Genomic DNA, 24173 nt, shown 5'->3' with positions numbered 1-24173 from the left:
TCAAAATAATTAAAATTGTTTAAAGTAGCAATGCATTGCAATGTTCTAAGTAGCAAGAACTGAAACTTTTGTACTTGTAGATTGAAAAAAAAAATCCTGGACTTATAATTTTTTTCTGTCACAATTTAAGGTTTTTTTTTTTTTTCTAAACATTTTGTACAAAGTACTTTTAACTTATTTTCTTAAATGCCACATGTCATGCATATTAGCGTTTTACTGTAATTGCGCAGCAATCCTTCTCTGCTTTTGGTATACAATTCTTTTCATTTTCTTATTAGTATGTAACACAAAACATATTGAGCAAAGTACAAAGCTATTTTTCAGTATAAATATGAATAACCTGTTGCATTGATGGGCATACCATATAATGCATAATAACAAAAATCAACATTCGTCGATCATAGGCCGATGCCAATAATCAGTGTCAATGCTCACATAAAATTAAAATTTTCTTTTCTAGGAAAAAAAATAATTTTTAAAAATTTATAATTAATTGCACATTTACTGTCAATAGTATACATTGAGAGAAATATCCAATTCTGTGTTTTAAAGACTTTTTCTGTACTTGCTTTCTCCGTCATAATTTTCACACTTTGCTTCCGGTTGCCGGGTTAAATTTAGCCCAGTGAAACTTAACACACTTCCGCTTTTCAATTGTTGCCAGAAGCAATAAAATATTAATAATCATAAAACTAAAGTTTTGTTAATAAATTTCGCACATAAGTTTCAAGGCTAAACCTAAGCAAGCATACATTTGTGGGTTCTGCCAATTATATAAGCTAAATATAAGCCTTTAAAATTAATATTTTTACTTATGTGAGATTCCTCGTGTGCTAACAGCACAATGCCTCAGGTCGCTCCGCTGTAAAGACGTTTAGAAGACTTTTGGAAGGGACGTGTGGTAACAGGGCAAGGGACGAAGATATTGGGGGTGGCCAGCGGAAGAAAGGGGAGTGTATTGTGGATTTTGGCCATTAAATTATTACATAAGCTAAATATAAGCCTCTAATACAAATGTATGCTTTTTTGTTTTAACTTTTTCATACAAAAGTTTGTTTTAAGTAATAAAAAAACTTTGAAATAAAATATTTTAAAAAATTTAAAATCTAAGGACTTTTTCATCAGCTTGGTTTGCACTAAAAAGTATGAAATAAAATAAGTATTTTATTTCTTGATTATAATGCTCAAAAAATTAAAAAATTTGATAGAAAAAATAGAGGGTACAGTAAAAGCTGTTTATACTAAACAATATACCTATGCCAATTTTTTCAGATGTGGATACTACTTGATACTAGGTACATGCTAGCATAAATAATTTGCTGGCTCACGCATGTCTTTGGGACAAAGGTCAATTGAATATGCTATTTGCTTTTTTTGCCTTGTTAGTATCCGGATAACTGCTAAAGTTGCTAGTGACTGTGAGAAATATGCATAGGATTAACTAATCACTATAGTATAGTAAAAAAAACATAACACCATGGATTACTTTGACTTTAGTAGTTAAGAGCCAGTTTTTATATGATTCAGGCAAGTCAGATACATGCCATTTTTGATTTTGCTAAAAATTTTAGTGGTTTCTTTGAATGATTTTAGAAGACACATATCTTTTCTTTGCTTCCAAAAAAATTTTTTGTGACCCACAAAAATTCCGAAAGTTGGTCCTCAAATCGACATTTTTTATTATAATTTTTTATTATTATATTCATTTATATTCAATTATCTCTACGCATTGAGCATCAGCAAAAGTAATCATTGTGATTACAATATGATATTTAGTGCCTCAAGTGAAACATATCGTAAACTTTATGGCTGACCTTCAGTGGACCCTGGCAGGGCTGGCTAAACTGTGCCGAAGAAAGTGAAAATGTATCATGTTTGAGGCATCCTGGTTCCATGCAGAGGTTCAACCATAGTTTTTGCGAGCAATTTATGTAGGGATACATATAAATTATCAAATAGGCTCATTAAATGCATGGTTAATAGTCACTGCTGTGAAAAATAGCAGTTTTGTCATCAAAATATGATAAAAAGTGTAATTTTTAGGGGCCTGTATCTGTGCACTGAGTATCAGTATACAACTTACTGCCCGCATTTCAAACTAGAGTATGTATTTTCACAGTCAAGTGACAGAACTATGGGCAAATTCTTTTCAAGAACACAATACTTATTTCAAATCAGTAAAATGAACTATTTAGTTTTCAATCAACATATCTGGGTTTAAACTTTCCTCCAGGGACTTCCAGATATTATTTAAAAAACTGGTATGATCAAAAACTTACCATAAAAGAGTTACAGACTTGCAAATAGACTGATTATGTTTACTCACATACTTTGTAATATAATAACTGGAAGCAAAGTGAAAAAAAAAAAAGGTTATTATTGCGGTAAAAATGTAAGTTATTTGTAACACTTTTTTGAAGGTGTTTTAGGTATATTTTTAACGATGTTAATTAAGATAGCTTTTTTTCGTTAGTACTGTACATTACAGTTCATTGACATTCGTTTATACTGTACATTATAGTGACAAAAATTATTTTCTCTGCACTAAACTACCATGATAGCAAACAATTACTAAGTTATATTTTATTACTTATGATAAAAGCAATACTATGGCATTATAAAACAAGGGTATAGTTGCCTAACTGACTAGTGGGACAATAAAAAATACAAGACAAAGCATTGTAGCTTGAGTACAACTAAGTGAATGAGTCGCTAACTCTTATGCAATTTCCTCATCTTGAAGTGCATTTTATTAGCCTGCAGAACCATTGCCCATAGTTATGTCACTTGTTTGTGAAAAGACATGCAGTCTAGTTTGAAATGTAAGCAGCAAGTTCTATACTAATCCTCAGTGCCCTGAGATACAAACCCCTAAAAAGTACATTTTGTTTTTCTTGCATTTTGCTTCTAGTTATATTATGGAGTATGCGAGTAAGCATAATCAGTCTATTTGCGAGTTTATAACTCTTTTATGGTAAGTTTTTAATCATAGTTTTTTAAATAGTATCTGGTGGAAAGTTTAAACCTGGATATGATGACTAAATTGAAAACTGAATAGCTTCTTTTACTGTTTTGAAATATGTATTGTGTTCTTGAAAAGAATTTGCATATAGTTCTGTCACTTGTTTGTGAAAATACACATACTCTAGTTTGAAATGCAGGCATCCAGCTCTACACTGACCCTCTGCACCGAGATAAAAACTGGTGAAAATTGCACTTTCTAGCATTTTTATGTACAAAAACTGCCATTTTTTGGCAGTGCAGAGGGTAAGCCATGCATTGAATATTTTATATATATTCTTACACAAATTATGTACAAAAACCATGGTTGCACCTGAATGCAGGGTACCAGAGGGCCTCAAACATGGCACTTTTTCATTTTTTTTCGACAAAGTTTCGTGACCCCTGAAAGGATGTACTGAAGGTCAGCCACAAAATTTACAATATATTTCAACTTAGGTACTAAACGTCATATTGTCAACACAAGAATTTTTTTGGCTGATACTTAATACACAGAAATTATCACATTTTAAAAAACGCCGATTTGGGAAAACCTTTATATCGGGCTCCACTTTTAAGAATTTTTACAGGTTCCCAAAAAAATTTTTGGAGGAAAAGAAAAAATACGTGTCTTCTAAAATCTTTAGAAGAATCCACCATAAAAATTTGAGTAAAATAAAAAATGGTGTATATCTGAACATCCCATTTTTGCTCGGTTCTTATAAAAGCTGGCTCTTAAATGGTCTCAACCTTTATCATTTTCAAAAAAAAAAAGGTCAAGTTTCTGGGTCAATAACTCTTGTATGCGATGGGTTAATAACTTATAGACAGTATAAGTCCATGTGGTGTAGTTTTATGTTCAGGGAAGAAACATATGGCATCTATCAATTTTTTTAAATTAGTCTCTTAGTTTATTTTTTTAAACAAAAAGAGTCTAATATTTTGGTCAATTACCCTATGACATACTCCAAGATACAAGCACTAAATCATGAGTTAATAAACTTGATCAAAAGCTGTAATTATACTATGTGGTGCAGTTTTAGACTCGGGTCAGAAAACCTTGGGATATAATCAACTTGCTTAATTAAATGGTCACAAAGTTGATACTTTTAACATAAATGCAACTCCATCGGTCAGTTCATGATTTTTGCATTGTAACAAAAGGTAAAATAAAACAAAAACCATGCACATGAATAATAATATACTTACGGAAGCCTTATCAAGCACCTTTATGGAATGAGCCTCAGCAATATTGTTGTCCAACAATGCCTTTTCCAGGGCCCAGAAAGAGATTTCTTTTTTCTCAATCACTACCAAATCAATATCACTAAAAAAAGGCATATTTAAATAGTCAAACATGCAACTTATGATTAAAAGCTCTTTTAAAACGTAGTGATGTGGTTGGTAATAATTAACTAGGAATTACTTATTCTAACTAAGAAAATGCATTTTTTTTTAACAGCAAAATATCTAGATTGTGAGCAGACAGATATTTGTTTGATTCAACCAAATCTGTTAACTCAGTCATAAATTTAAATTAAGTTTTCATATCAGATGGTAACAACAATGTAACAATTTCTAGTTAACTTTAAAGAACTTTAAGCTAAAAGAAATCAAGAGAAAAAGAAAAGTTATCATGCCCCTACACAGACGTAAGTTTGACATAGAAGGTATACTATGATGTTACAGGATTGCCACTCTATTCTATGAAAAACATTCCCTACGTATTCCCTGTATGAATATGCAGCACTACAAATGAGCAAACATAGATATTTAAAAAGGGGTGGGGGAACAAATAAATAGATAAAAATAACACGAAATAAAGAAGAATTTATTATAACTGAAATAAATAGAATAGCAACTTCTCTTTACCATTCATTATTTGGACCTTATAAGATAAAAAATGCAAAAGTAAGCAGAACAATAAGTATTGATCACTAATTTCTTGCTCTTTAAATTAAATAAACATAAAACTTAATAATCATGTCAAATAAAACAATAAATAACTTGCTTTCATGATAGACATTTTAATATTTACTAACAAAAAACAAGAAAAGAAAAAGAAAAGCTTACAAGCAAAATCACCATTTTTCATTTTATTTATGATTTTTTTAAAAATTATTATTTGGTTGTTTATATATTAGGGCATTGATTTTTTCAACTTTAATTTAAAAAAAATATTAAATCCCCTGCATTTTCCAGGTTTTTAAAGAATTTTTTAAAAATTCCCTGTATCTTCCCTGTTTTTTAATTCCCTGTATTTTTCCTTCTACTTCAGGTTTCTATGTTGCGTGGCAACCCTGTGTTAATTGAATGAAAAAATATTTTTCACATATAGTTAAGCTTTAGAGGATATAAAAGGGGAGGGGAGGATATGAAACTGAAGGGGAAAAAGTCACATATCTTGAGATAATTAAGAATAAAAAGAAACACTAAATTGTTACACTCTTTATTGCTAGTTCTATTGTAATTTCAATTCAAATTTATTTTTTCATTCATCTTTACTCTACTGGAAGATTTTTCTCATTAGTTAAATATAACAGGATGTGACATATTCCAAGATACAAGCACTAAATCATGATTAGCTATGCCAAACTTCAATTTTTAAAAACAGAAGAGAGAAGTGGGTGGAGAGTAAAATATGAAATTTATCCAAGAAGTAGACAGGAGTACCAATAACAAAAAATTAGTCGGAAGAAGAGAATTTCCCGTTTTCCCCAAATTTGAAGGTTGAAACACTTTTCAGAAAGTATCTTGATACTGCCTTCAGTACTGTACGAAAAAGCTATTGAAAACTAGGGGCTCCGCAACTTGCTCACTTTGCTTGCCAACCCCCGTTCGACACCCTTGGCAGGTAACAATCTATAATTTTAATTGTATTTTTATCAATTTATATCTCCAGCTCCTTAAGGTTTACAGGGTGAGATAGGGCATAATTGATTTCCTTGGGTGTCCTGTATGCAATGGTATCAGAATTGACCATGTAGACATTGACAGTCCTGCAGACAGTCCAAACAGAGGTGGGAAGATTTTAATAGCATAGATAAAGATTATGTACTACCATTGAGATGTAGAATTACAGTGTCTGGTTCAAAGTATTCAACTGGTGCCTAGCATACCACAATGGTAGGGGGAGCATTCTCATTTTTTTTTAAATTTCGGATCATTGAAAATATTTTACTGATCACAAAAAGTATTAATTTTCTTGTATCTTTAAAATTGAGTAAAATCTAGCACAGTGGTTCCCAACCTTTTTCACGTCACGACCCCCTTTTTGCTAACTAAGAAACCCGCGACCCCTAACTATCCCTCGTTTTTTTTAATTTTCACACACACACATATATATACATACACACACACACATGGTGTTCCGTTTTTACCTGCAAGACCTTTATTTTTGCAACCGCTAGTTCTACATGTATACTTCCAGTTGCAAAAATGTTTAAAACCAGATCCTGAACTAAGATATTGAATGTCTGAAGTAAAAATAAAAATGAGTCAAAAAATACAAAATTTAACTTTTCATATGGGCCTCATGTCCCTTTTAGGGAAATAATTTCCATTGAAAAATAATTCCAGTGCAAAAAGTTTGAAATTAGTACGATCAATATTCACCAAGATATGAAACGCAGTGGTTTGTGACTTAACCACTTTTAACTCGCCACTGATAACTCCTTTTGGGGGAAAATATACCGGTTAACAAGTGTTTAAAATTACATTTGTAAATAGTGTGCTTTTTCAGATTATTCGAGGTTTCGTAGTGTGTTTTTACACATCACAGCATAACATTTGCTATTATTTTTAAAAGCAACGAAAAATATAAATACTTTGTTTTTCTTAGTTTGACGACCTATCATTCTTCTGAAAGAGCGATAAGTTTCAATCTCACCTTCTGTATAGTCCCTTAAAACTTTAAAACTGAAATATCTCCTTGAGTTTTGATGTCACAAGTGTCATGTTTTTTGTAATAGTAATAGTTTTTAATTCAGATTATTTTTCTAAATATTAGTTAGAGGATCTATAAAAGTTAGGGCCCGTATAAAAAGTTAAATTTCGTATTTTGACTCTTTTTTACTTTTGCTTCAAACTTTCAATATCTTAACTCTGCATCTGATTTTGAACAGTTTTGCAATTGGAAATACACATCTAACACTAACGGTTGAGAAAATAAAGGTCTTGCAGGTTAAAATGGTACACCCTGCATGTATATATATGTTTGTGTGTGTGCGTGTTTGTCGTTACATAATAACTCATGATTGAAATATTGTATTTCAGCTTAATTATTTTTTTTTATTTATTATTTCTACATTAAGTGCAGAAATATAAAAAATAGATAGCCTCGATAATGTTAAACATACATTTTGGCACTTTCAAAATTCTTGCATCTTATCAGTGGCAAATGAAGGATTTGGTTTTCTTCAACTTTCATTGAAGTGAATGAAGGCATTTTCTTTAGACGAGGCCAATGGACCAAAAATTGGGAGGGGGACGCGGGCGTTAGGAACATAATCAAGGTTTTTCAAACTTAAGTATGGCAACATAGAGAGAATGAGTTCTGATTTATATAGTTGGAGACAGGCACCTAGCTAGAACTTTGTTAAGGGGAGGGGGGGGTCCAAGGTTGCACGAACTTCAAAAGAGGAAGCATGCTAAAACAAAATTAATAGCTCATATTTACGTTAAAAAATAAATCCAATTAAAACTAATTATTAAAATATGATAATTAACTAAAATTAAATAATTGAAATTAATAGAGCATTTATTTAAAAAATTAGCTAACAAAAATTTTACATTAAGTGGCAAAGAAATTGTCCGTTTATAAAATTACCATTAAACTAAAAGTTATCCCATACTTTTAGTTTAATGGTTTTTTTATAGTTTAGTGTTTTCATACATGGATAGAAAAATTTCATCACATAAGCTTCCTCTGTTCTGATGCTTTGAAAATGAGTGATATAATTCCTATTAATAAAAAGTTCACAATAAAAGAAAATCGGAAAACGAAAACTGTTCTATGGATTATTTGGAAAATGCAGGTAATAATTTAATAAAATATCAAAGCTTTGTAATATATTTCAACAAAATATGTACAAGTCATTTTATTTGAAAAAAAAGGAGAAATCTTTATCAAGTCGAATGTATAACTAAATGAATGCAATATAACGTAATTCGTCCACCCTGTCCGATTTGAAAAAGATTTCTGGCAAAATTCAACCACCCTCTCGACGAAAATATTAGCAAAGTTTCATTTAAAAAGCTTGAACTAGTTCTTTATTTATCTACGTTTATAACATTCTTTCGACAATACGAAATTGAATGAAATTTCTAATTTTATCAGTTTTCTAATTATTATTTCTAATCATCATTTAAAAGCTGGAACAAACTATTAATTCTTTGATGGACAGAGACTTCCTTTGCTGCAATCATTTAAAAAAAAATTGCATATTGCCGTTTATTTTTTTTATCGTTATTATTTTTTTGCAACGAATTGGTAAAATAAGCTATCTTAGGATCTAATATGGTATTTTTTTTTCTTTCTAATGGGGCTTCGTTAGAGGCTTTAGCCTTTTCGGACCTAGTGCGAACCACCGATATGGCATCTAGTCTTTCAAATGCTACCATTAAGGCACGGATGTGACTGGCACAGGAAAATTTTGATGCCGAGTTTCCACCAGATGGAGACACTTTAGCTCTCTTCGATGCGAAACTGCACTAAAGGTTTAATTTTGTCAAGCCAAACGAATACCTGAGAGATCTTTTACCTGGCGAGTAATGGAATGTACAGGGGCGGATACAAAATAATCTTTTGGAGGGGGCACAGTAAATTGAATAGCGCATGGTAGAAAAAAACTGTGTTAAAACAGAAAATAGGAATTTCAATTACTGATTCACCAGGGATGCACCTCACTCTGGCTGTCCTTCGTGCAGCATGTGTCTAGGAAATCAAGTCCAAACGGGAAAAGAGTCAAAACAATAACTTTGCCGATGGCAATCTGGTGGACTGAGGGAAAGGGGGCGAATTTTAAAGTCACAACCCAGTTGGGTTGAATTGGAAATTCGTCGTTTTCGGACGGAGTACGCGACACAGCAAGATACAGGCCGCAACTGGGAACCCACAGTTATTGCACGAGGTTCTCGTGTTCTGAATTGACTCGGAGGTGGGAAAATTGCCGATTAATGGAACAGGGGTGGCGACAGAAACCGTGAAAAAAAGTTCCCTGACTTTTCACTGATTTCGTTTATCAAATTTCCCTGATTTAAGTTACCAATGATAATGGTTTCCTTTCTTTGCTCTGCTTGAAATCCATTCTATGTTTGTATAAAATGCAGTATTTCAAACGTTTTAAGTTATGTAAAGTTGTTGAACTAAAGATATAATTTTAAAAAGATGCTGTTTTTTTTCATAAAGTGTTAAAAAAAACATATCAAGTCAATTTTTTTTGAAAAACACCCTACAAAACAAGATATTAAATTTTTCTATATGGAAAGTTATATAAAATTTTTAAAAAATACTTTACTTCCAGTAACCACTTAGCATAAGAATTTTAAGAAACTATTAAAATCACTCTTAAAAACATATGTGTATTTATGATAGAAGTAAAAAGTAATTGAAATTATTTTGAACTAAATTTTCAAACAGTATAATAATTGTTGCAAAAAAAAAAAAAAGTAATAGTGAAATAATAGAAGCAATGTAGTTATTCTAATATAACTAATTGACATATTTATGCAAAACAGATGAAACCTTTTGAAATCCATTCATAGGGAGCTTTTCTCTAATCAAGAACATAGGTTTTCATGAATGATTACAGCATTTTAACAATAAAAAAAATAAAGATATTTACTTAAGTGCACAAGTTAACTCTATTTCAAATGATTTCAGTATGTATCGGAAAAAAATCTTTGGTTGCTTTTGTAACAAACAGCTTTAAAATGCAAGGGGGAAAAAACAATTGGTTAATTTCAAAATATATAAAAGAATACAACTTGGTTTTAAAATAAAAGAATCATTTAAGCCTGAAGAAAAGAAAACCTTTCTAATCTGCAGTGACAGCAAATAGTATAACGGCAAAAACAAAGTTTTTTTGATTCAAAGTTCAATTTTAGCAATTACATAAAAAACACGAAGAAGTAATAACTTTTAAGCTTTTATCAGTATTAATTCACAAAACAAAGATTTCTTCTTGAAATCTTGATTACAATACGCTTATTACTTCGAGACAATGGAATAAAGGCAAAGGAGCTAAGGCATTAATGACGGTTTCCTCTTTGCCTGTAGGGTTGTTTATTTTACGTAGTATTGAAAACGTGAAAGCAAACTTAGAGCTAGGTAAAATAAACTACTTTACAGACACAGAAGTAATCTTAGGAAGTTCATCCTGTGGTTAATAAGTAAGATGCAATATTTTGACGTTGAGGAAAAAAGATGCACAAATATGCAGCATTGTATAATCGCACCACATTAATTTTAATTTTTTTTTTGAACAGATAATTGGCAGAAAATGTATAGAGAACTAAGATATTTAATTTTGCAAAGCGAGAAAAAAAAAAATTTTTTTTTTCATAAAATCAATTTTCCCTGACTTTTTGTTATTTTTTCGAAATTCTCTGATTTTTCCCTGATTAATAAAGTTCCCTGACTTTTCCCTGATCTGTCGCCACCCTGTGGGAATATTTAAGGGGAAAATACCAGGTTTCATAAAATTTCTTTGGAAAATTTTTGTTGACGTGAGGTGCAACAACCGAGAAAAAGCAGACAGTGGTCTTTCGGGAAGGGGGAGGGGATCCGGACCCCATGGACCCCCCTCTTGGCTATGTCCTTGTTGGAGGCGGGGAGGTGCTATTACTAGCATTATGAGCAATCAAATTAAGAGAATTGCATTAAATAAGCGTCGAAAGAGAATTAACATGAATATACAGTCTTAAGTGAAACATTCGCGATGGTCCTCAATCGGGAATTGCTCAAAATTGTAGTTCTAAAATTGCAGTTTATACGATTTCTGATTATGTTTATAGGAGGAGAAGTTCAGGGACTTTTAAGAATGGTTCAAGCTCAGAGACTTGCCTCTGAAATTTCTGTCCTACAAATGCAGTTTTAAACGATTTTTAATGATGAGGGAGGGGGAAGTGGAGAAAGAATGCTGTCTAATTTTTCGAAGATCAAAATGATACGCTCTAAATAAGATAAGAATACGCCCCCCCCCCCCCAGGGAGTTTTTTCGTAATTGATGTTCCAAAAACGAAATTTTAGACGAGTTTTAAGGATGTGTGCGACACCAGAATCGTAAGTTACCTTTGAATGCAAGGGGAAATGTTTGGAGACCCTCACCAGGAACTTTTGAAATCTAAGCCCCAAAAATGAAATTTTATATGATCTTTAATTATGTGAAGAGGAACAGCAGGCATTTATTTCCATGGATGTTTTTGAAATTAAAATTAAAAAAACCCATTTCTTGGCCATTTTTGATGAAGTTCTTGGACGGGTAGGGGTTTGGCTCCCCGGAATATTTCAAAAATTAAGCTTCAAAAAAGCAACAGCAGTACACCTTTCAGGATAAGGGTTGGGACTTAGAGAATCTCTCACAGAAATTATTCGAAATTGAGGTTCCAAAAACAAAATGTTAAACGATTTTGGATAATGATATAGGGAGGGTATTCGGGACTCTGTCGAGGAAATTTGTAGAGATTGAAATCCTTAAACAAAAGCTTATAATAACCTTAGAAAATGTTCTGAGATCAAGTACTCTGGCATGATGGGGCGGGGGGGGGGGGGGGGGGGGGTGCTGTAGGCCCAGTCTTTCTCCTGGATTCAATACTGCTCACAAGTATTGATGCTACTCTAAAATGAGGCTGCTTTCCCCTTATGTATTTTAATTTTTCAATTTATGCAATAATATATTTTTAAATATCGGGATAATGTAGCGACCACCTAAGAAATCCTTTGCGACCCCTTAGGGGTCACGAACTACAGGTAAGAAACCCCTGCTCTAGCAGTTTACTTGTATTGCATGCCATTACATTAGGTGTATGGGAAATTTGACATTTCACTTTTGTCACCAACTAAGCAAAGGGAAGAACTGTCACCAACTAAGCAAAGTGAAGAACAAGATCTTACACACAACATCAATCTTCTACAGCATATGGTTTTAGAGATATGACAGAGTTGCAGATTATATAGGTATATACAAATGACACTAGAAAATTTGTGTTAATTTAAATACTCCTTGCTGCACCACCAGAGACCAATTACAGAATAGCAGAGTACAAAGTAAAAAAACATTTAATGTATATTCAGTAAGTTACCACCCAATATCCAGGGCTAAGGCAGAAATACATGAAATACACAGCCAACTCAGTCAATTCCAGCCGAGGACTGTAGTTTCATGCTTATTAGCACTCATCAGCCCCTGATATCAGGGGATGATGAGTGCTAATAAGCACGAAACTGCAGTCCTTGGCTGGAATTGATTGAGCTGGCGGTATATTTCATGTAAACATTTAATTTGTTAATATATTTCTTGAATGAAGTATACAACTAATAAAAGAATTAGCACAAGAAAAAAACACTACCTAGTAGGAAGATAAAGTCCAGTTCTAAAGCTGCCATATACTTCCACCTGAAACATTCATACTTTATTAATATGACAGAAAGCTTAATGTATTGCAAAAATGTAAAGTAAAATTATAGTCGAGAATCATTAATCTTGACTACGAAAGGATTTATGTTATCTGAATTAATGAAATATGGATAGAACAAAACGACCAATAAATTGAGCTGAAGTACAAAAACTACTGAGCAAAGTAAAAAATTGTGTTTTGAACTCTAGAAAGAAATATGAAACTGCATAAGAAAATTTTAAAAATCCATAATAAAAAAACAAAATACAGTTAAGAAAAATAAATAATTGCACCAACTCTCATTTTAACTATACAGTATATACTAGAGACGTGCCAGATATCCTTATCACATTTGGCGGATCTTAAACCCTGGACCTTTTACTAATAAATTTTATTGCTTATACATATGGGTAACTACACTCTATAACAAAAAAAATCAAAGCACCAAGAAGGAGTTGTAAGACTGAGACAAAAATTGGTGGATAAGAAGACAATGTACAGAATAGTAAATGATTAAAATCTCAGAACCATTGAATGATTTATGTCAGAGTTACAGAATCAAGTTCAATATGGTGTTGAGCCTCTAGCCTAGATACAAGCTGAAGCATGGAGTGGCATAGACTGATAAAGTTCCCGGATGGTGTCCTGGGGTCCCCGGATGGTGGCCTGCCAAATTCACTCCAAATGTCGAACGAGATCAAACATTGTGTGCCAGATGCAATCGCCTTCCCATCATATCCCAGCCATGCTCAATGGGAGAGAGATCTGGCCGCCAAGGATGTGTTTGACAAGCTTGCAGACAGCTCATAGCAACATGTGCTGTATTAGGTCTGGCATAGTCCTGCTGGAAAACCAGCCCGGGGTACTGCAAAAGGAATGGTAGCAAAACAGGTCTCAGGCTGTCGTTGACATACCGCTGTACAGTAAGTGTACCTCTAATTACGACCAAAGGGGTCCGGCTATCAAAGGAAATGGCACCTCAGACCGTAATGCCTTGTTGAGGGTCGGTGTGGAATGCAATAGTGAAACCAGGATCCCACCTCTGTCCTGGGTTTCTCCAAATAGGTCTTCCATGATCAGGAGAGAGTTGGAAGCGGGATTCATCACTAAAGACTATCAAAAAGTCAGCATCATTCCAAAATGATCGAGCCATGCACTACTTTAATCTGGCTCGGCAGTGTGCAGGCGTCAGTGGCAGATGACGCAACAGTCGGCACTAGCGTAGATTTCGCCGTCTGTAAATGGTCATGCTGGACACTGGTGTTTGGGTTGTACGTCTGATAGTTGACAGAGATGAAGGCGCTGTGACAGTAAAGCTGAAAATTAGCGGTCGCCACTCGCCAAGTGGTGATTGAAGTCGCAAAAGTGGCGATTAAAAAATGTCATCGATCACTACCCCCGTCACCACTCTTGCTCAGTCACTTACAAATTCATTTTTCTTAAGATTTAAAGTACCGTTTCCCGAAAGTAACAATTCCCCCCTATTTTCAAAACAAAACTTGTAAATTTTAAGAGGGGGGGGGGTTATAATCTGTTGGCATAAAATATTTTATTTTTATTCTCGGTCCACCGCCGATAATTTAAAGAAAATATTTTAAAGTTAATTGTTACCTACTTTAAGCCCAGTCTGGTAAAAGTAAAACTAGTCAACTAGTTAGAGCTGGCACTTCAATCGACAATTCCCCCACGCCATAATTAATGGTGACTGTTTACTAAAACCATTGAAGATTGCATGTCTTGATGTGTCGATTCAGAAAAAGTCGTGTTGTCACTTGATTGATTTGAATCAATTCCACTTGTTATCCGCTCGTGCCATGGAGAGGAGTACGAATATTCGCGGCAGTGGAATAAACAAATGAGTGGTAGTTGCAGTAGAAGTTAGTGTGGTGACGTCATCGAGGCATGCAATCTCATTGGCTGATGAAACATATATTGAGGCGAGTGGCAACACTCTCTCGGGGGGTTTTCCCTGCGGTGCTAGCGGGTTTTTAGTGGTGTGTAACCGGTGATGAATTTTCACCTTGCACTTCAAGTATTGGAATTCCAAGTCCTGGAATTAGAATGAGTCCAGGTGAAGAAACACTTGTTTTGTGTTCGGGCAATTGATATTGCCGGGGAAGTGCGTTCCGTATATTCCACTGGATATGTTCGCCGAATCTTCGAACTGTCTAATGTTGCCTACCTGCTAAGTGCGTTCCTGAAGTGTAATCCGGACGACCTCGTGTTCCTGGAATAGAATCCTTCGGACTGGCCAGTGACTTCATCAACAGATTGGTGACATTTTATCCATTATTTATTGGAGCTGCTTTTGTTGTTTTTAAGGGGAAATTTTATTACATTTCTAGTCATATTTAATAAATGAATTTTTTTTCTGAAACATGTTTTTTGCTTGTCTCCAACTTGACATTACACGGCCATTTAATGTTGGCTTAGTTTAAATTTCTTAAACTTAATATTGGATTTTTAAACTTAACTTTAATTATGCCAACATAAGATTTTTTTGAAAAATTAGCCAAAAGTTGTTTTTAGCAGTATTAATTTTAGGGTACAGAAATAAATAAGTAAATAACAGTTAATATTAATGAAGAGTAAGAAATTAATTAAATCCTTTCATAATTCTCCTGTTGTAAAAAATTGCATGTGAGCGCCATTATTATTATTTTCTTTGAAAGAAAGGATTTTTCACCTAAGTTGGCAAAACACCTATAATTTAATGCTTGAAAATTCATCATGTGCTGAATGTAATAAGGTTACAGTAAAATAAGCGAAATCGTAATGTTCTTGTTTCAAAATAGAAGCATAAATCACAAGCACGATCGCAAATTCGCTACGAAAATCGTATATTTGAAAACTGCAATTTACAAAATTCGCAAACGTAAAAATACACTAATTTCTTGCTCGATTTAGTAAAATATACATTTCTGATGATCTTAAACTTGTTCAAGTACTTTATTCCTGCTTTAAAAACTGTTTTTATGTTTTGCGCTACTTTTTAAGCAACATGTGTCGAAATGGCTTCTCGTTTTCAAAATGGCGTCGTGTTAAAGATTGTTTATTTTCACAAGTCAGAACAAAAAAGCTTTTTCCAAAATGAATAAAAAGCAGTACGATTGTACAAATTTCTTTTGTTATACAAATGAACAGAAAAAAAAGGTTCCCTTGCATCAAAAGGAGTCCAGACATCTTCGAAGGATACACCGTGGAGACCGTTCTTTTTTTTTGTTTAAATCATTGTTTTCTTTTCTTTCTTTTTTTATAGAAAAGAAAACCTGCACATGGAGGGGGAAACTAAATCTCTGTAAAGGCTTTCTAAGTAATGCAGGATTTTTTTTTTTTTTGGAGGGAGTGGCAAATGAAGATGATTGGGAAAATTTTTAGGTGAAGGGGGGGGGGGGGGCTAAATTCGGGATTATAAAATGAATTAACTTTTCTTGCATGTGAGCGATATTCTGATGATTATTTTTTTCATTATTAATAAAAATTTGAAACATAGATGCAGTTTTGAAAAGTGGCTACTAACTTTAAAATAATAAAACTGAGTTTACCGGCCACTGGCTACTAACCAAATTTCCCAGTTTTCAGCTTTAGTGACAGCTGATCAGACAATCACTGTCCTCAGATCTGTTGTGGCCCTAGGTCCACCGCTACCATCCTGACAATGAAGTCAGCCATTTTCCACTCATCCTTGCCAGCATCTTTGAATCGCCGCATTGCTTCAACTAAAATGACGAGCGATTCTTCGACTTGTCCAACCGGCCTCTTTCAATCCAATGATACCATCTCTCTCGAACTCTGACAGTTGCTCCTAATGGGCACGACTCCTGCGGCGAGGCATTTTTTTAAAGTTGTTGAAAAGTAATCTGAATCCCAATCAAACCGAATATTTTAACAACCGTTCAAGAACTGCTAATTACATTCATCTACTGGATGCGTAGTTCCGATGCGCTGGAGATTAAACTATTCATTTATTGGACACCAAATTTTAATCATTTGCATATCTGGTCAAAACACTCATGCATACGAAATTTCAGAGCAATCGGATGATTGCTTCTTGGTGCATCGATTTTTTTTGTTATAGAGTATATAAAATATTAAATTCTACTTCAATTAGTTTCAATTTCATACCAAAATTATAAGGTATAATTTCAGCAATAAAATGGTCAATTTTTATTAATTTAGAGATTGTATTATTCCTTCCTCATTGCCGCTTTTCTAACCATGATTCAAAAACAGCAAGACTAAACTCTGTTTACCGCTTGTAAAGATGTTCTGATATGTGCAATTTTGTTTGTAGAGGAGAGTTGAGAGGAATGGCACAGTGCTGCATTTATGCTGGAAAAAAATATAAAACATTATTTTTAGCTTGTCCAGCAGATGTAACAGTTTTCGACTCCTTCTGTTACATCTACTGAACCCCCCAAGCTAGAAATGATTCTTCATTTTACTTCCGCATAAATACTCTTACTGAGACATCCTGAACTGAGATGTACTTTTCCAGATTCGGTGCAAATTCGATTTCAAAAGCTATTAGAAACTAATTTGAATTTGGTTGTATTTGAACCAAATATTACAGGGTGGCGACAGGAACTGTGAAAAAATGTTCCCTGACTTTTCCCTGATTAAGTTCACCAAATTTCCCTGATTTACGTTACCAATGATAATGGTTTTCTTTCTTTGCTCTACTTGAAATTCATTGTATATTTGTATAAAATGCGGTATTTTTAACGTTTTAAGTTGGGTAAAGTTGTTGAACTAAAGATATATTTTCAAAAGATGTTACTTTTTTTAATAAAATGGTTAAAAAAATGTATCAAGTCAATTTTGGTGGGGGGGGGGGGGGGGGGGACCTACAAAACAGTATATTAAATTTTTCTAAAATGGAAAGATTATAGAAAATTTAAAAAAAATTAATTCACTTCCAGAAACCACTTAGCATAAGAATTTTAAGAAACTATTAAAATTACTCTTAAAAACATATGTGTATTTAAGAACTAAAAAGTATTTAAAATTATTTTGAACTAAGTTTTCAAACAGTATAATAATTGTTGTAAGAATCACAAGTAATAGTGAAACAATAGAAGTAATGTAGTTATTCTTATATAACTAATTGACATATTTATGCAAAACAGATGAAACCATTTGACATCCATTCATAGGGAGCTTTTCTCTAATCAAGAACATAGGTTTTAATGAATGAATACAGCATTTTAACAAAAAAAAAAAAAAAAAATATTTACTTAACCCATTAATGCCAGTTTCGAAAAAAACAATAAACTGTGATAATTTTATTATTATTTATTTATTTTATGTCTAGTAAGTGCATTATATACAAATTTAATTTTTCCCGTTAAATTTTCTATTTTTATTTTTATGGTAGATTTTTCTACCAACCGGCGTTTGTATGGTGTGAGCACATTTTGTTTGCAAATTTTACATTTATTGTTTGATTGCAATAATTGCATTGATTACCACTTATAATTATTTATAATTGTAGAATATTACTTACACTTACATAAAAGAGTTTTCTAATTACAATTTCATTTATTTCAAAAGAAAAAAGAAATGTGTTCATTTTGTAAAATAAAATTTTATGAAATATGAACTTTAAAAAATCGATACTAAAAATGTAGTAAAATTTCGAATTGAATATATTTTTAACCGAATATTTATGCATCACAATCTTCTCGGAATGAATAGCGAATCTTCTTTTCAAAAAGTCTGGAACATTCGCCATTCTTTTACAGCACTTTGCAGAAATTGCCCCCCCCCCCCCCAAAAAAAGTGACCTCCACATTTTTTTTTGCAACAATTTCTAATACCGTATTCTTCTACGGATCAAAAAGGTCTATACGACAGATGCACTTGCTATGTGTTTCAATAACTACGATATTGGAATAATAAAATTATTTTTCTCAAAAGCATCTCATTTACTGCTTGATTCACATCATGTCCTGAATACTTTATTGCTTGTAATTGCTACTGCAGTACTGCCGTTCCATTTTACAGCATCATCTTTATTGCAGCATTACCCCATGCTGTTCTTGGTTGATTGTGTGTGTATTTCTTCATTTCATTTCTTAAACCCAATGGAACATACATTTGTATACTCTTTCAATGTATAAGTTGAAAGAATATCATTTAGCACAGGAATAAAAGTAAAAAATTGCCCATAATGGCATGCGTTTCCTCTGGTACTTAGGTTCTTATTATTTTTCCATACTATACCAATATACTATACAAATACTATACCAATACTAATATTTTATGCTATACCAATTCGTCTAGGTGACGCAATGTGGTACCGAGAAAAATAAAAGTCCGTATTACGAGAATAACACCCACAGCTTATATTCAAATCTAATCAAATTTCCTCTTATCAGCTTTTTGCGTCCATGACGTCCATAATAAATTAACAACACTACTAAAATACTTAAAAAATCTTTTAAAAATATCACTTATTTGTACAAATTTTAGATTAAACACTTCATTTGCCCGAAGCAAGACAGTGACTACATATTCGCCGGTTGGTACAATTTTCTACCATTGAAAGTAAAAGAGAATTCATAACACGAAACAAAGATAAAAACAACGTTTTAAAAGTATATCTGAATCAAATACACTGTTACAATTATGGTACAATTTTTAAACCTTTTTGAAATTACTAAAATACATGCAAAACTTGCATTTTACTTTTTGACGGAAGACGAATGCTTTTGGAGTTATGATTTATTCAAGTTTTAAGCCTACTGTTACGACCGTTTTTAACAAAGATACAGTAAACATATTTTTTTCCCTTTTTGTGATTATTTACTATGTAAAATGTACAGCTATTGGGGAGATAGCATCATGTGAGGACGAATTATAATTTTTTTTCCCGGTTGGTATATTTTTGTACCAACCGGCATGAATGGGTTAAGTACACAAGTTAATTATTTAAAATTATTTCAGTATGTAACAAAAAAAAAAATCTTAGATTGCTTTTGTAACAAACAACTTTGAAATGCAAGAAAAAAAAAGCAATTAGTTAATTTCAAAACATATAAAAGAATACAACTTGGTTATAAAATTAAAGAATCACTTAAGTCTGAAGAAAAGAAAACCTTTATATTCTGCGGTGACAACAAATAGTATGATGGCAAAAAACAAAGATTTTTTAATTCAAAGTTCAATTTTAGCAATTAAATTGAAAATGCAAAGAAGTGATAACTTTTAAGCTTTTATAGTATTAATTGAAAAACCAAAGATTTCTTCTTGAGATCGTGATTACAGTATGCTAATTACTTCAAGACAATGGAATAAAGGCAAAGAAGCTAATGCATTAATGAAAATTTCCTCTTTGCATGTATGGTTGTTTATTTTACGTAGCATTGAAAGCGTAAAAGGAAATTTCAAGCTAAGAAAAATAAACCTAACAGACACAGAACCAATCTTAGGAAGTCCATCCTGTGGTTAATAAGTAAGATTCAATACTTTGACGATGAGGAAAAAAGATGCACAAATAATGCGGCAGTGTATAATCTTACGTCATTAATTTTACTTTTTTTTTGAACAGATAATTGGCGGAAAATGTGTAGGGAGTTAGAGTACTTAATTTTGTAAAGCAAAAAAAAAATTTTTTTCTTCGTAAAATAAATTTTCCCTGATTTTTTTTTATTTTTTCAAAATTCCCTGATATTTCCCTGACTTTTCCCTGATTAATAAAGTTCCCTGACTTTTCCCTGATCTCCCTGATTTCCCTGATCTGTCGCCACCCTGTATTAGTTCATTGATGAAGAGCAAATATGTATATTTAGTTCATGAAAAATATTTAAAAAAAATAGTATCGTCCAAATATTTAGATAATTTATAATTCACCATTGAGTGTTGATCAACTTGATTTTACTTTTGCCAAAAAGGAAAAAAAAAACATAGTATTAATCCCGACACTGAAGTATTTTTGGATTGATAAAATTACTTTAAACTAAATGTATTAATTATTAAAAACTTTGAACAGATTTAAGTTTTTTATCCATAGTTATTTCTGCAGCATAATAAATTCATTAAAGGAAAATTAATGAATTTATTCTAATGACACAAGATTTTAAATTTATTATTTGATGTGTCAATTATAGTTAAATAACTCTTCAGCATCAGGAAACCTTATGTGTTTATACATAATATCAATAATCACTGTATTTGACAATGGTGTGGGTCCCAAATTTGATGGTCCCGGGAATCATGTATGCATTACTTCCGTCTACCCCTATACTGAACACCCTCTTAAACTGAAGACTTTCGTTCGGTCCAAAATGAGTGTTCAGAATAGAGAGAGTCTATTATACTTCCTTAGCAAACAAAATACTTTTAATCAAATATGCTTTGTGTGTTTTGTATTCTTTTTCACGACTGAAAGTTTTTTATTTATGTGAAAGAGAAGTCAATTAAAAAATTAAATGAAATAGTGGCATTAATTTATTCTTTTGGGAGGGGCCTGAACCCTCTGGACTTCCCCTAAAATCTGCTACTGACTATTCAGTATGGTATTTGTACAATTTGAAATTCTTGTTCATTTTATATTTTTTTTCACTTTCATTTTAGTATAATCTAGTGCGTTGATCAACATAAATGACTGCTGCTGCTCCTAGTTCAAATTAGAAAAATCAGGCCTCCACAAAGTTTAAAAATTGTAACATTTAGAATATACATAGTTTTCTTAGAAGCATACCATATTTTTTGTTTTATATATGCTAATAATGCAACAAAGATTTGTTGGCAAGTAAGAAACAAGCACAAGATTTCAATACCAACGCTTTCAGATTCTTCATACATAACGAAATATGGTAAAACTACGATTTAGACTGAAGAAACCAACTTTTTTTGACGAGCATGTCGTAACCCCCCCCCCCCCACACCAAGATACCATTGTTTGTGGGTACACGTTTGGTGTACCCCCCCTTAACCGGAGCCTGGATCCGCCCTTGGGGACATCAGGGTGTCATGTTGGTATTTGTTTAAACTTGGTAGGCGACATGAAGTCTTGGTAAGGAACGGTTTCTGAAAGTTACTTGTTCAATGAAACACAGAGTAAGAGAGTAAAGCAAAATCTTAACTTCCTGACTAAATAAATTCGATTTAGACATCGAGGTTTTCCTAGAAGAGGTTGCACAAGAATGGAACTATGCTGTTAAAGAAGAAACGTTTGGGGGAAATTTTAAGGATTTACTGTTTAACAAATCACAAAAGTGTTTCTTGCAACTTAAAATGATGGATTGTCTTATGTGTGTCTAAAAAATTGAAAATACAACTTGGATTGAATTTGATTTTTGTTTCAATGTTTTAGATTTAATTGTTGGAGTTTTTTTTAATAAAATAATTTACACATTCTGTAATTGTATGGGTTATCTACATACAGTCAAACCTCCTCATAGCGGACACCATCAGGACCAAATTTTTTGTCCGTTAACGGGGAGTGTCCGCTATTGGGGAGTTTGAATTTACAATGACATTTTAATTTTGCATTTTGAACCACACATACAGTGTATAATTCTAAATTAAATTAATGAGTAGTGCTTATATAAGTGTATTTACAATGTAAGTAAATAATCCACTGAATCTCTCGGGAAAATAAAATAGGAAGGTATTTGCAAACTGTTTCCTCTCTGAACAAAACCAGTCAAACACAATAGAATCAATGTCGTTGATTTTCAGCACCTCTTTTGTTTTAGATCATAGCAAAATGTATCCCAATCGGCTACTTTTAACTTAATCTGGCATTACAATGCCGATTCCTCATCAGCGTCTGAAGGGAAAGGATACGGAGCCCACGGTCGTCTCCCAAAATCTAGTAGCAGACGGTTACCACTAAAGCCCTGGTTTCCTAGGAGCGAAATCGCAATCGTTGCCGTCGCTCCTCACCGTGACAATTTAGCTCGGACGCGCATGCGCAGAAAAATCAAGTTTTCCCTTTGGCAAGGAGCGGTGCCGAAGATTGGAGAGTTCGTTCCTTGGAAACCTGGGGTGAAGTTGCACTACAGTTTTTTTTTAATGAATTTCTCTCCCATGCAAACTGATAAAGCAAGGTACTGTGTACATGGAGAACGTTTTTTTTTCTTCTATTTTTTGCTGGAATTTTGTGTATGAAATGAAAACAAAACTTTCATACGGTTCGACTTAAGCTCCTGTTTTCGGAGAAAAAGGGGTTTTAATTTTCTTATCGGTACTGGTTAGCTCTAGAGCATTGTAAAAGAGTAGAAAACATGCTTACCACAAAAGCAGTGCTGAGCAAACTCTTACCAGACACAGAAAAAATAAAATGAACTCTGCTGATTTACTGTTCGCTAAGGGGAGCGTCTGCTAACGAGGAGTGAAACACATTATACGCCTATCTCGAGTGTCTGGGGATACAGAAACTGTCGGCTAATGGGGAATGTCCGCTATCTGGGAGTGTCCGTTAAGGGAGGTTTGACTATTAATATAAATAAAAATGGGTCATTATAACAAAAAATATAGGTTTTGAAGTTGAAATTCATGTAAGAAAAAAAAATCTTCAATTTTTTAAAAGTTAATTTATATTAGTCCTTTTAGGCCCCTTTTTACTCTAACATAGTTAGTCATTCTTTATTGATTATTTTGTAACTTTCTTGTCATCTATTGCAACTTTTGAACCTGGGAACGGAGGGTACCGGACAGTAAATATATATTTTAAATATTTTTAAACTTTTCATTTAAATACACTTGCATTGTGTTTAAGGAACACTGTTTCTTAAAATGGATTTTTTAAAAAAGTTCTTTGCTCCATTTCTCATTGTATATCCTCCATTACATCTACACTGTAATGGAGGATTCATATACTGAGGATACAAATTCTTATGTTTTGCTATGCACAATGTGTTGATTTACGGTTAACACAACATGTTATTTAGAATTTACTAAAAAGAAGCGATTCAATTTTAACTATAAAAAACAATTTAGTACATAAACAATTCTTTCCTTTTTAACTCAAGAACGAAGGATACACAAAGTTAAGGACCTATTTGACTTCAAAGAGAATAGTGCTGAAATACTTTCACACTAAGTTGTTTAGCTTCACTATGAAGACCCAGAGTTGAAAAGGGCTACTTGTGGTTCTAAACCTATGTAATGAGCTGCCGGTACTGCCGTCTATTGGAAATTCTAATGCTTAATTAGACCCTGAACGGAGGATACAAGAAAGACTGTGACAGTGATTCAAAAGATTATGAATGCTATATATTTTTTTATTTTATAACTTAATTCTTTTAAAGTATTAAAAAAACATCAGGTGATTCAAATTTCACTATTAAATCTGTTTTTTTTTTGAGTAAATAAATGGAAAAGTACATGGGAAGAAATGTGTTGGGACATGTAATGGAGACATACAAGTATCCCTCTGTTCAGTGAAAAAAACATTTTTAAAAAATTAGAACATTATATATTTGTATTGATCATTTTCAAAATTTGTTATACTTTTCTAAATCTCATAAAAAGTGTTTAATAATAATATTTTTGAAACTAACCACCCTGGACCTAAAAAAGCAGGTTTTTTGTAGAATGACCCA

At 32.7% G+C, this 24173-nt stretch overlaps 1 protein-coding gene across 2 annotated transcripts in view; it reads right to left on the bottom strand.

Moving 5' to 3' along the window:
- LOC129219453 (terminal nucleotidyltransferase 4B-like) overlaps positions 1-24173 on the bottom strand; it is a 91618-nt gene that overhangs the window by 45026 nt on the left and 22419 nt on the right. For both annotated transcript variants that reach the window (XM_054853848.1, XM_054853849.1), the window contains exons 3-4: positions 12571-12617; positions 4210-4327 (exon numbers count right to left, since the gene is read on the bottom strand). In XM_054853848.1, coding sequence (XP_054709823.1) covers positions 4210-4327; positions 12571-12617 — 165 coding nt within the window. The remainder of the gene's footprint in view (positions 1-4209; positions 4328-12570; positions 12618-24173) is intronic.

Source organism: Uloborus diversus, chromosome 3 (genome assembly GCF_026930045.1).
Source record: "Uloborus diversus isolate 005 chromosome 3, Udiv.v.3.1, whole genome shotgun sequence".
NCBI lineage: Eukaryota > Metazoa > Arthropoda > Arachnida > Araneae > Uloboridae > Uloborus > Uloborus diversus.
The sequence above is the reverse complement of the archived record's forward strand: the minus strand, read 5'-3'. Positions and strand labels throughout refer to the sequence as shown.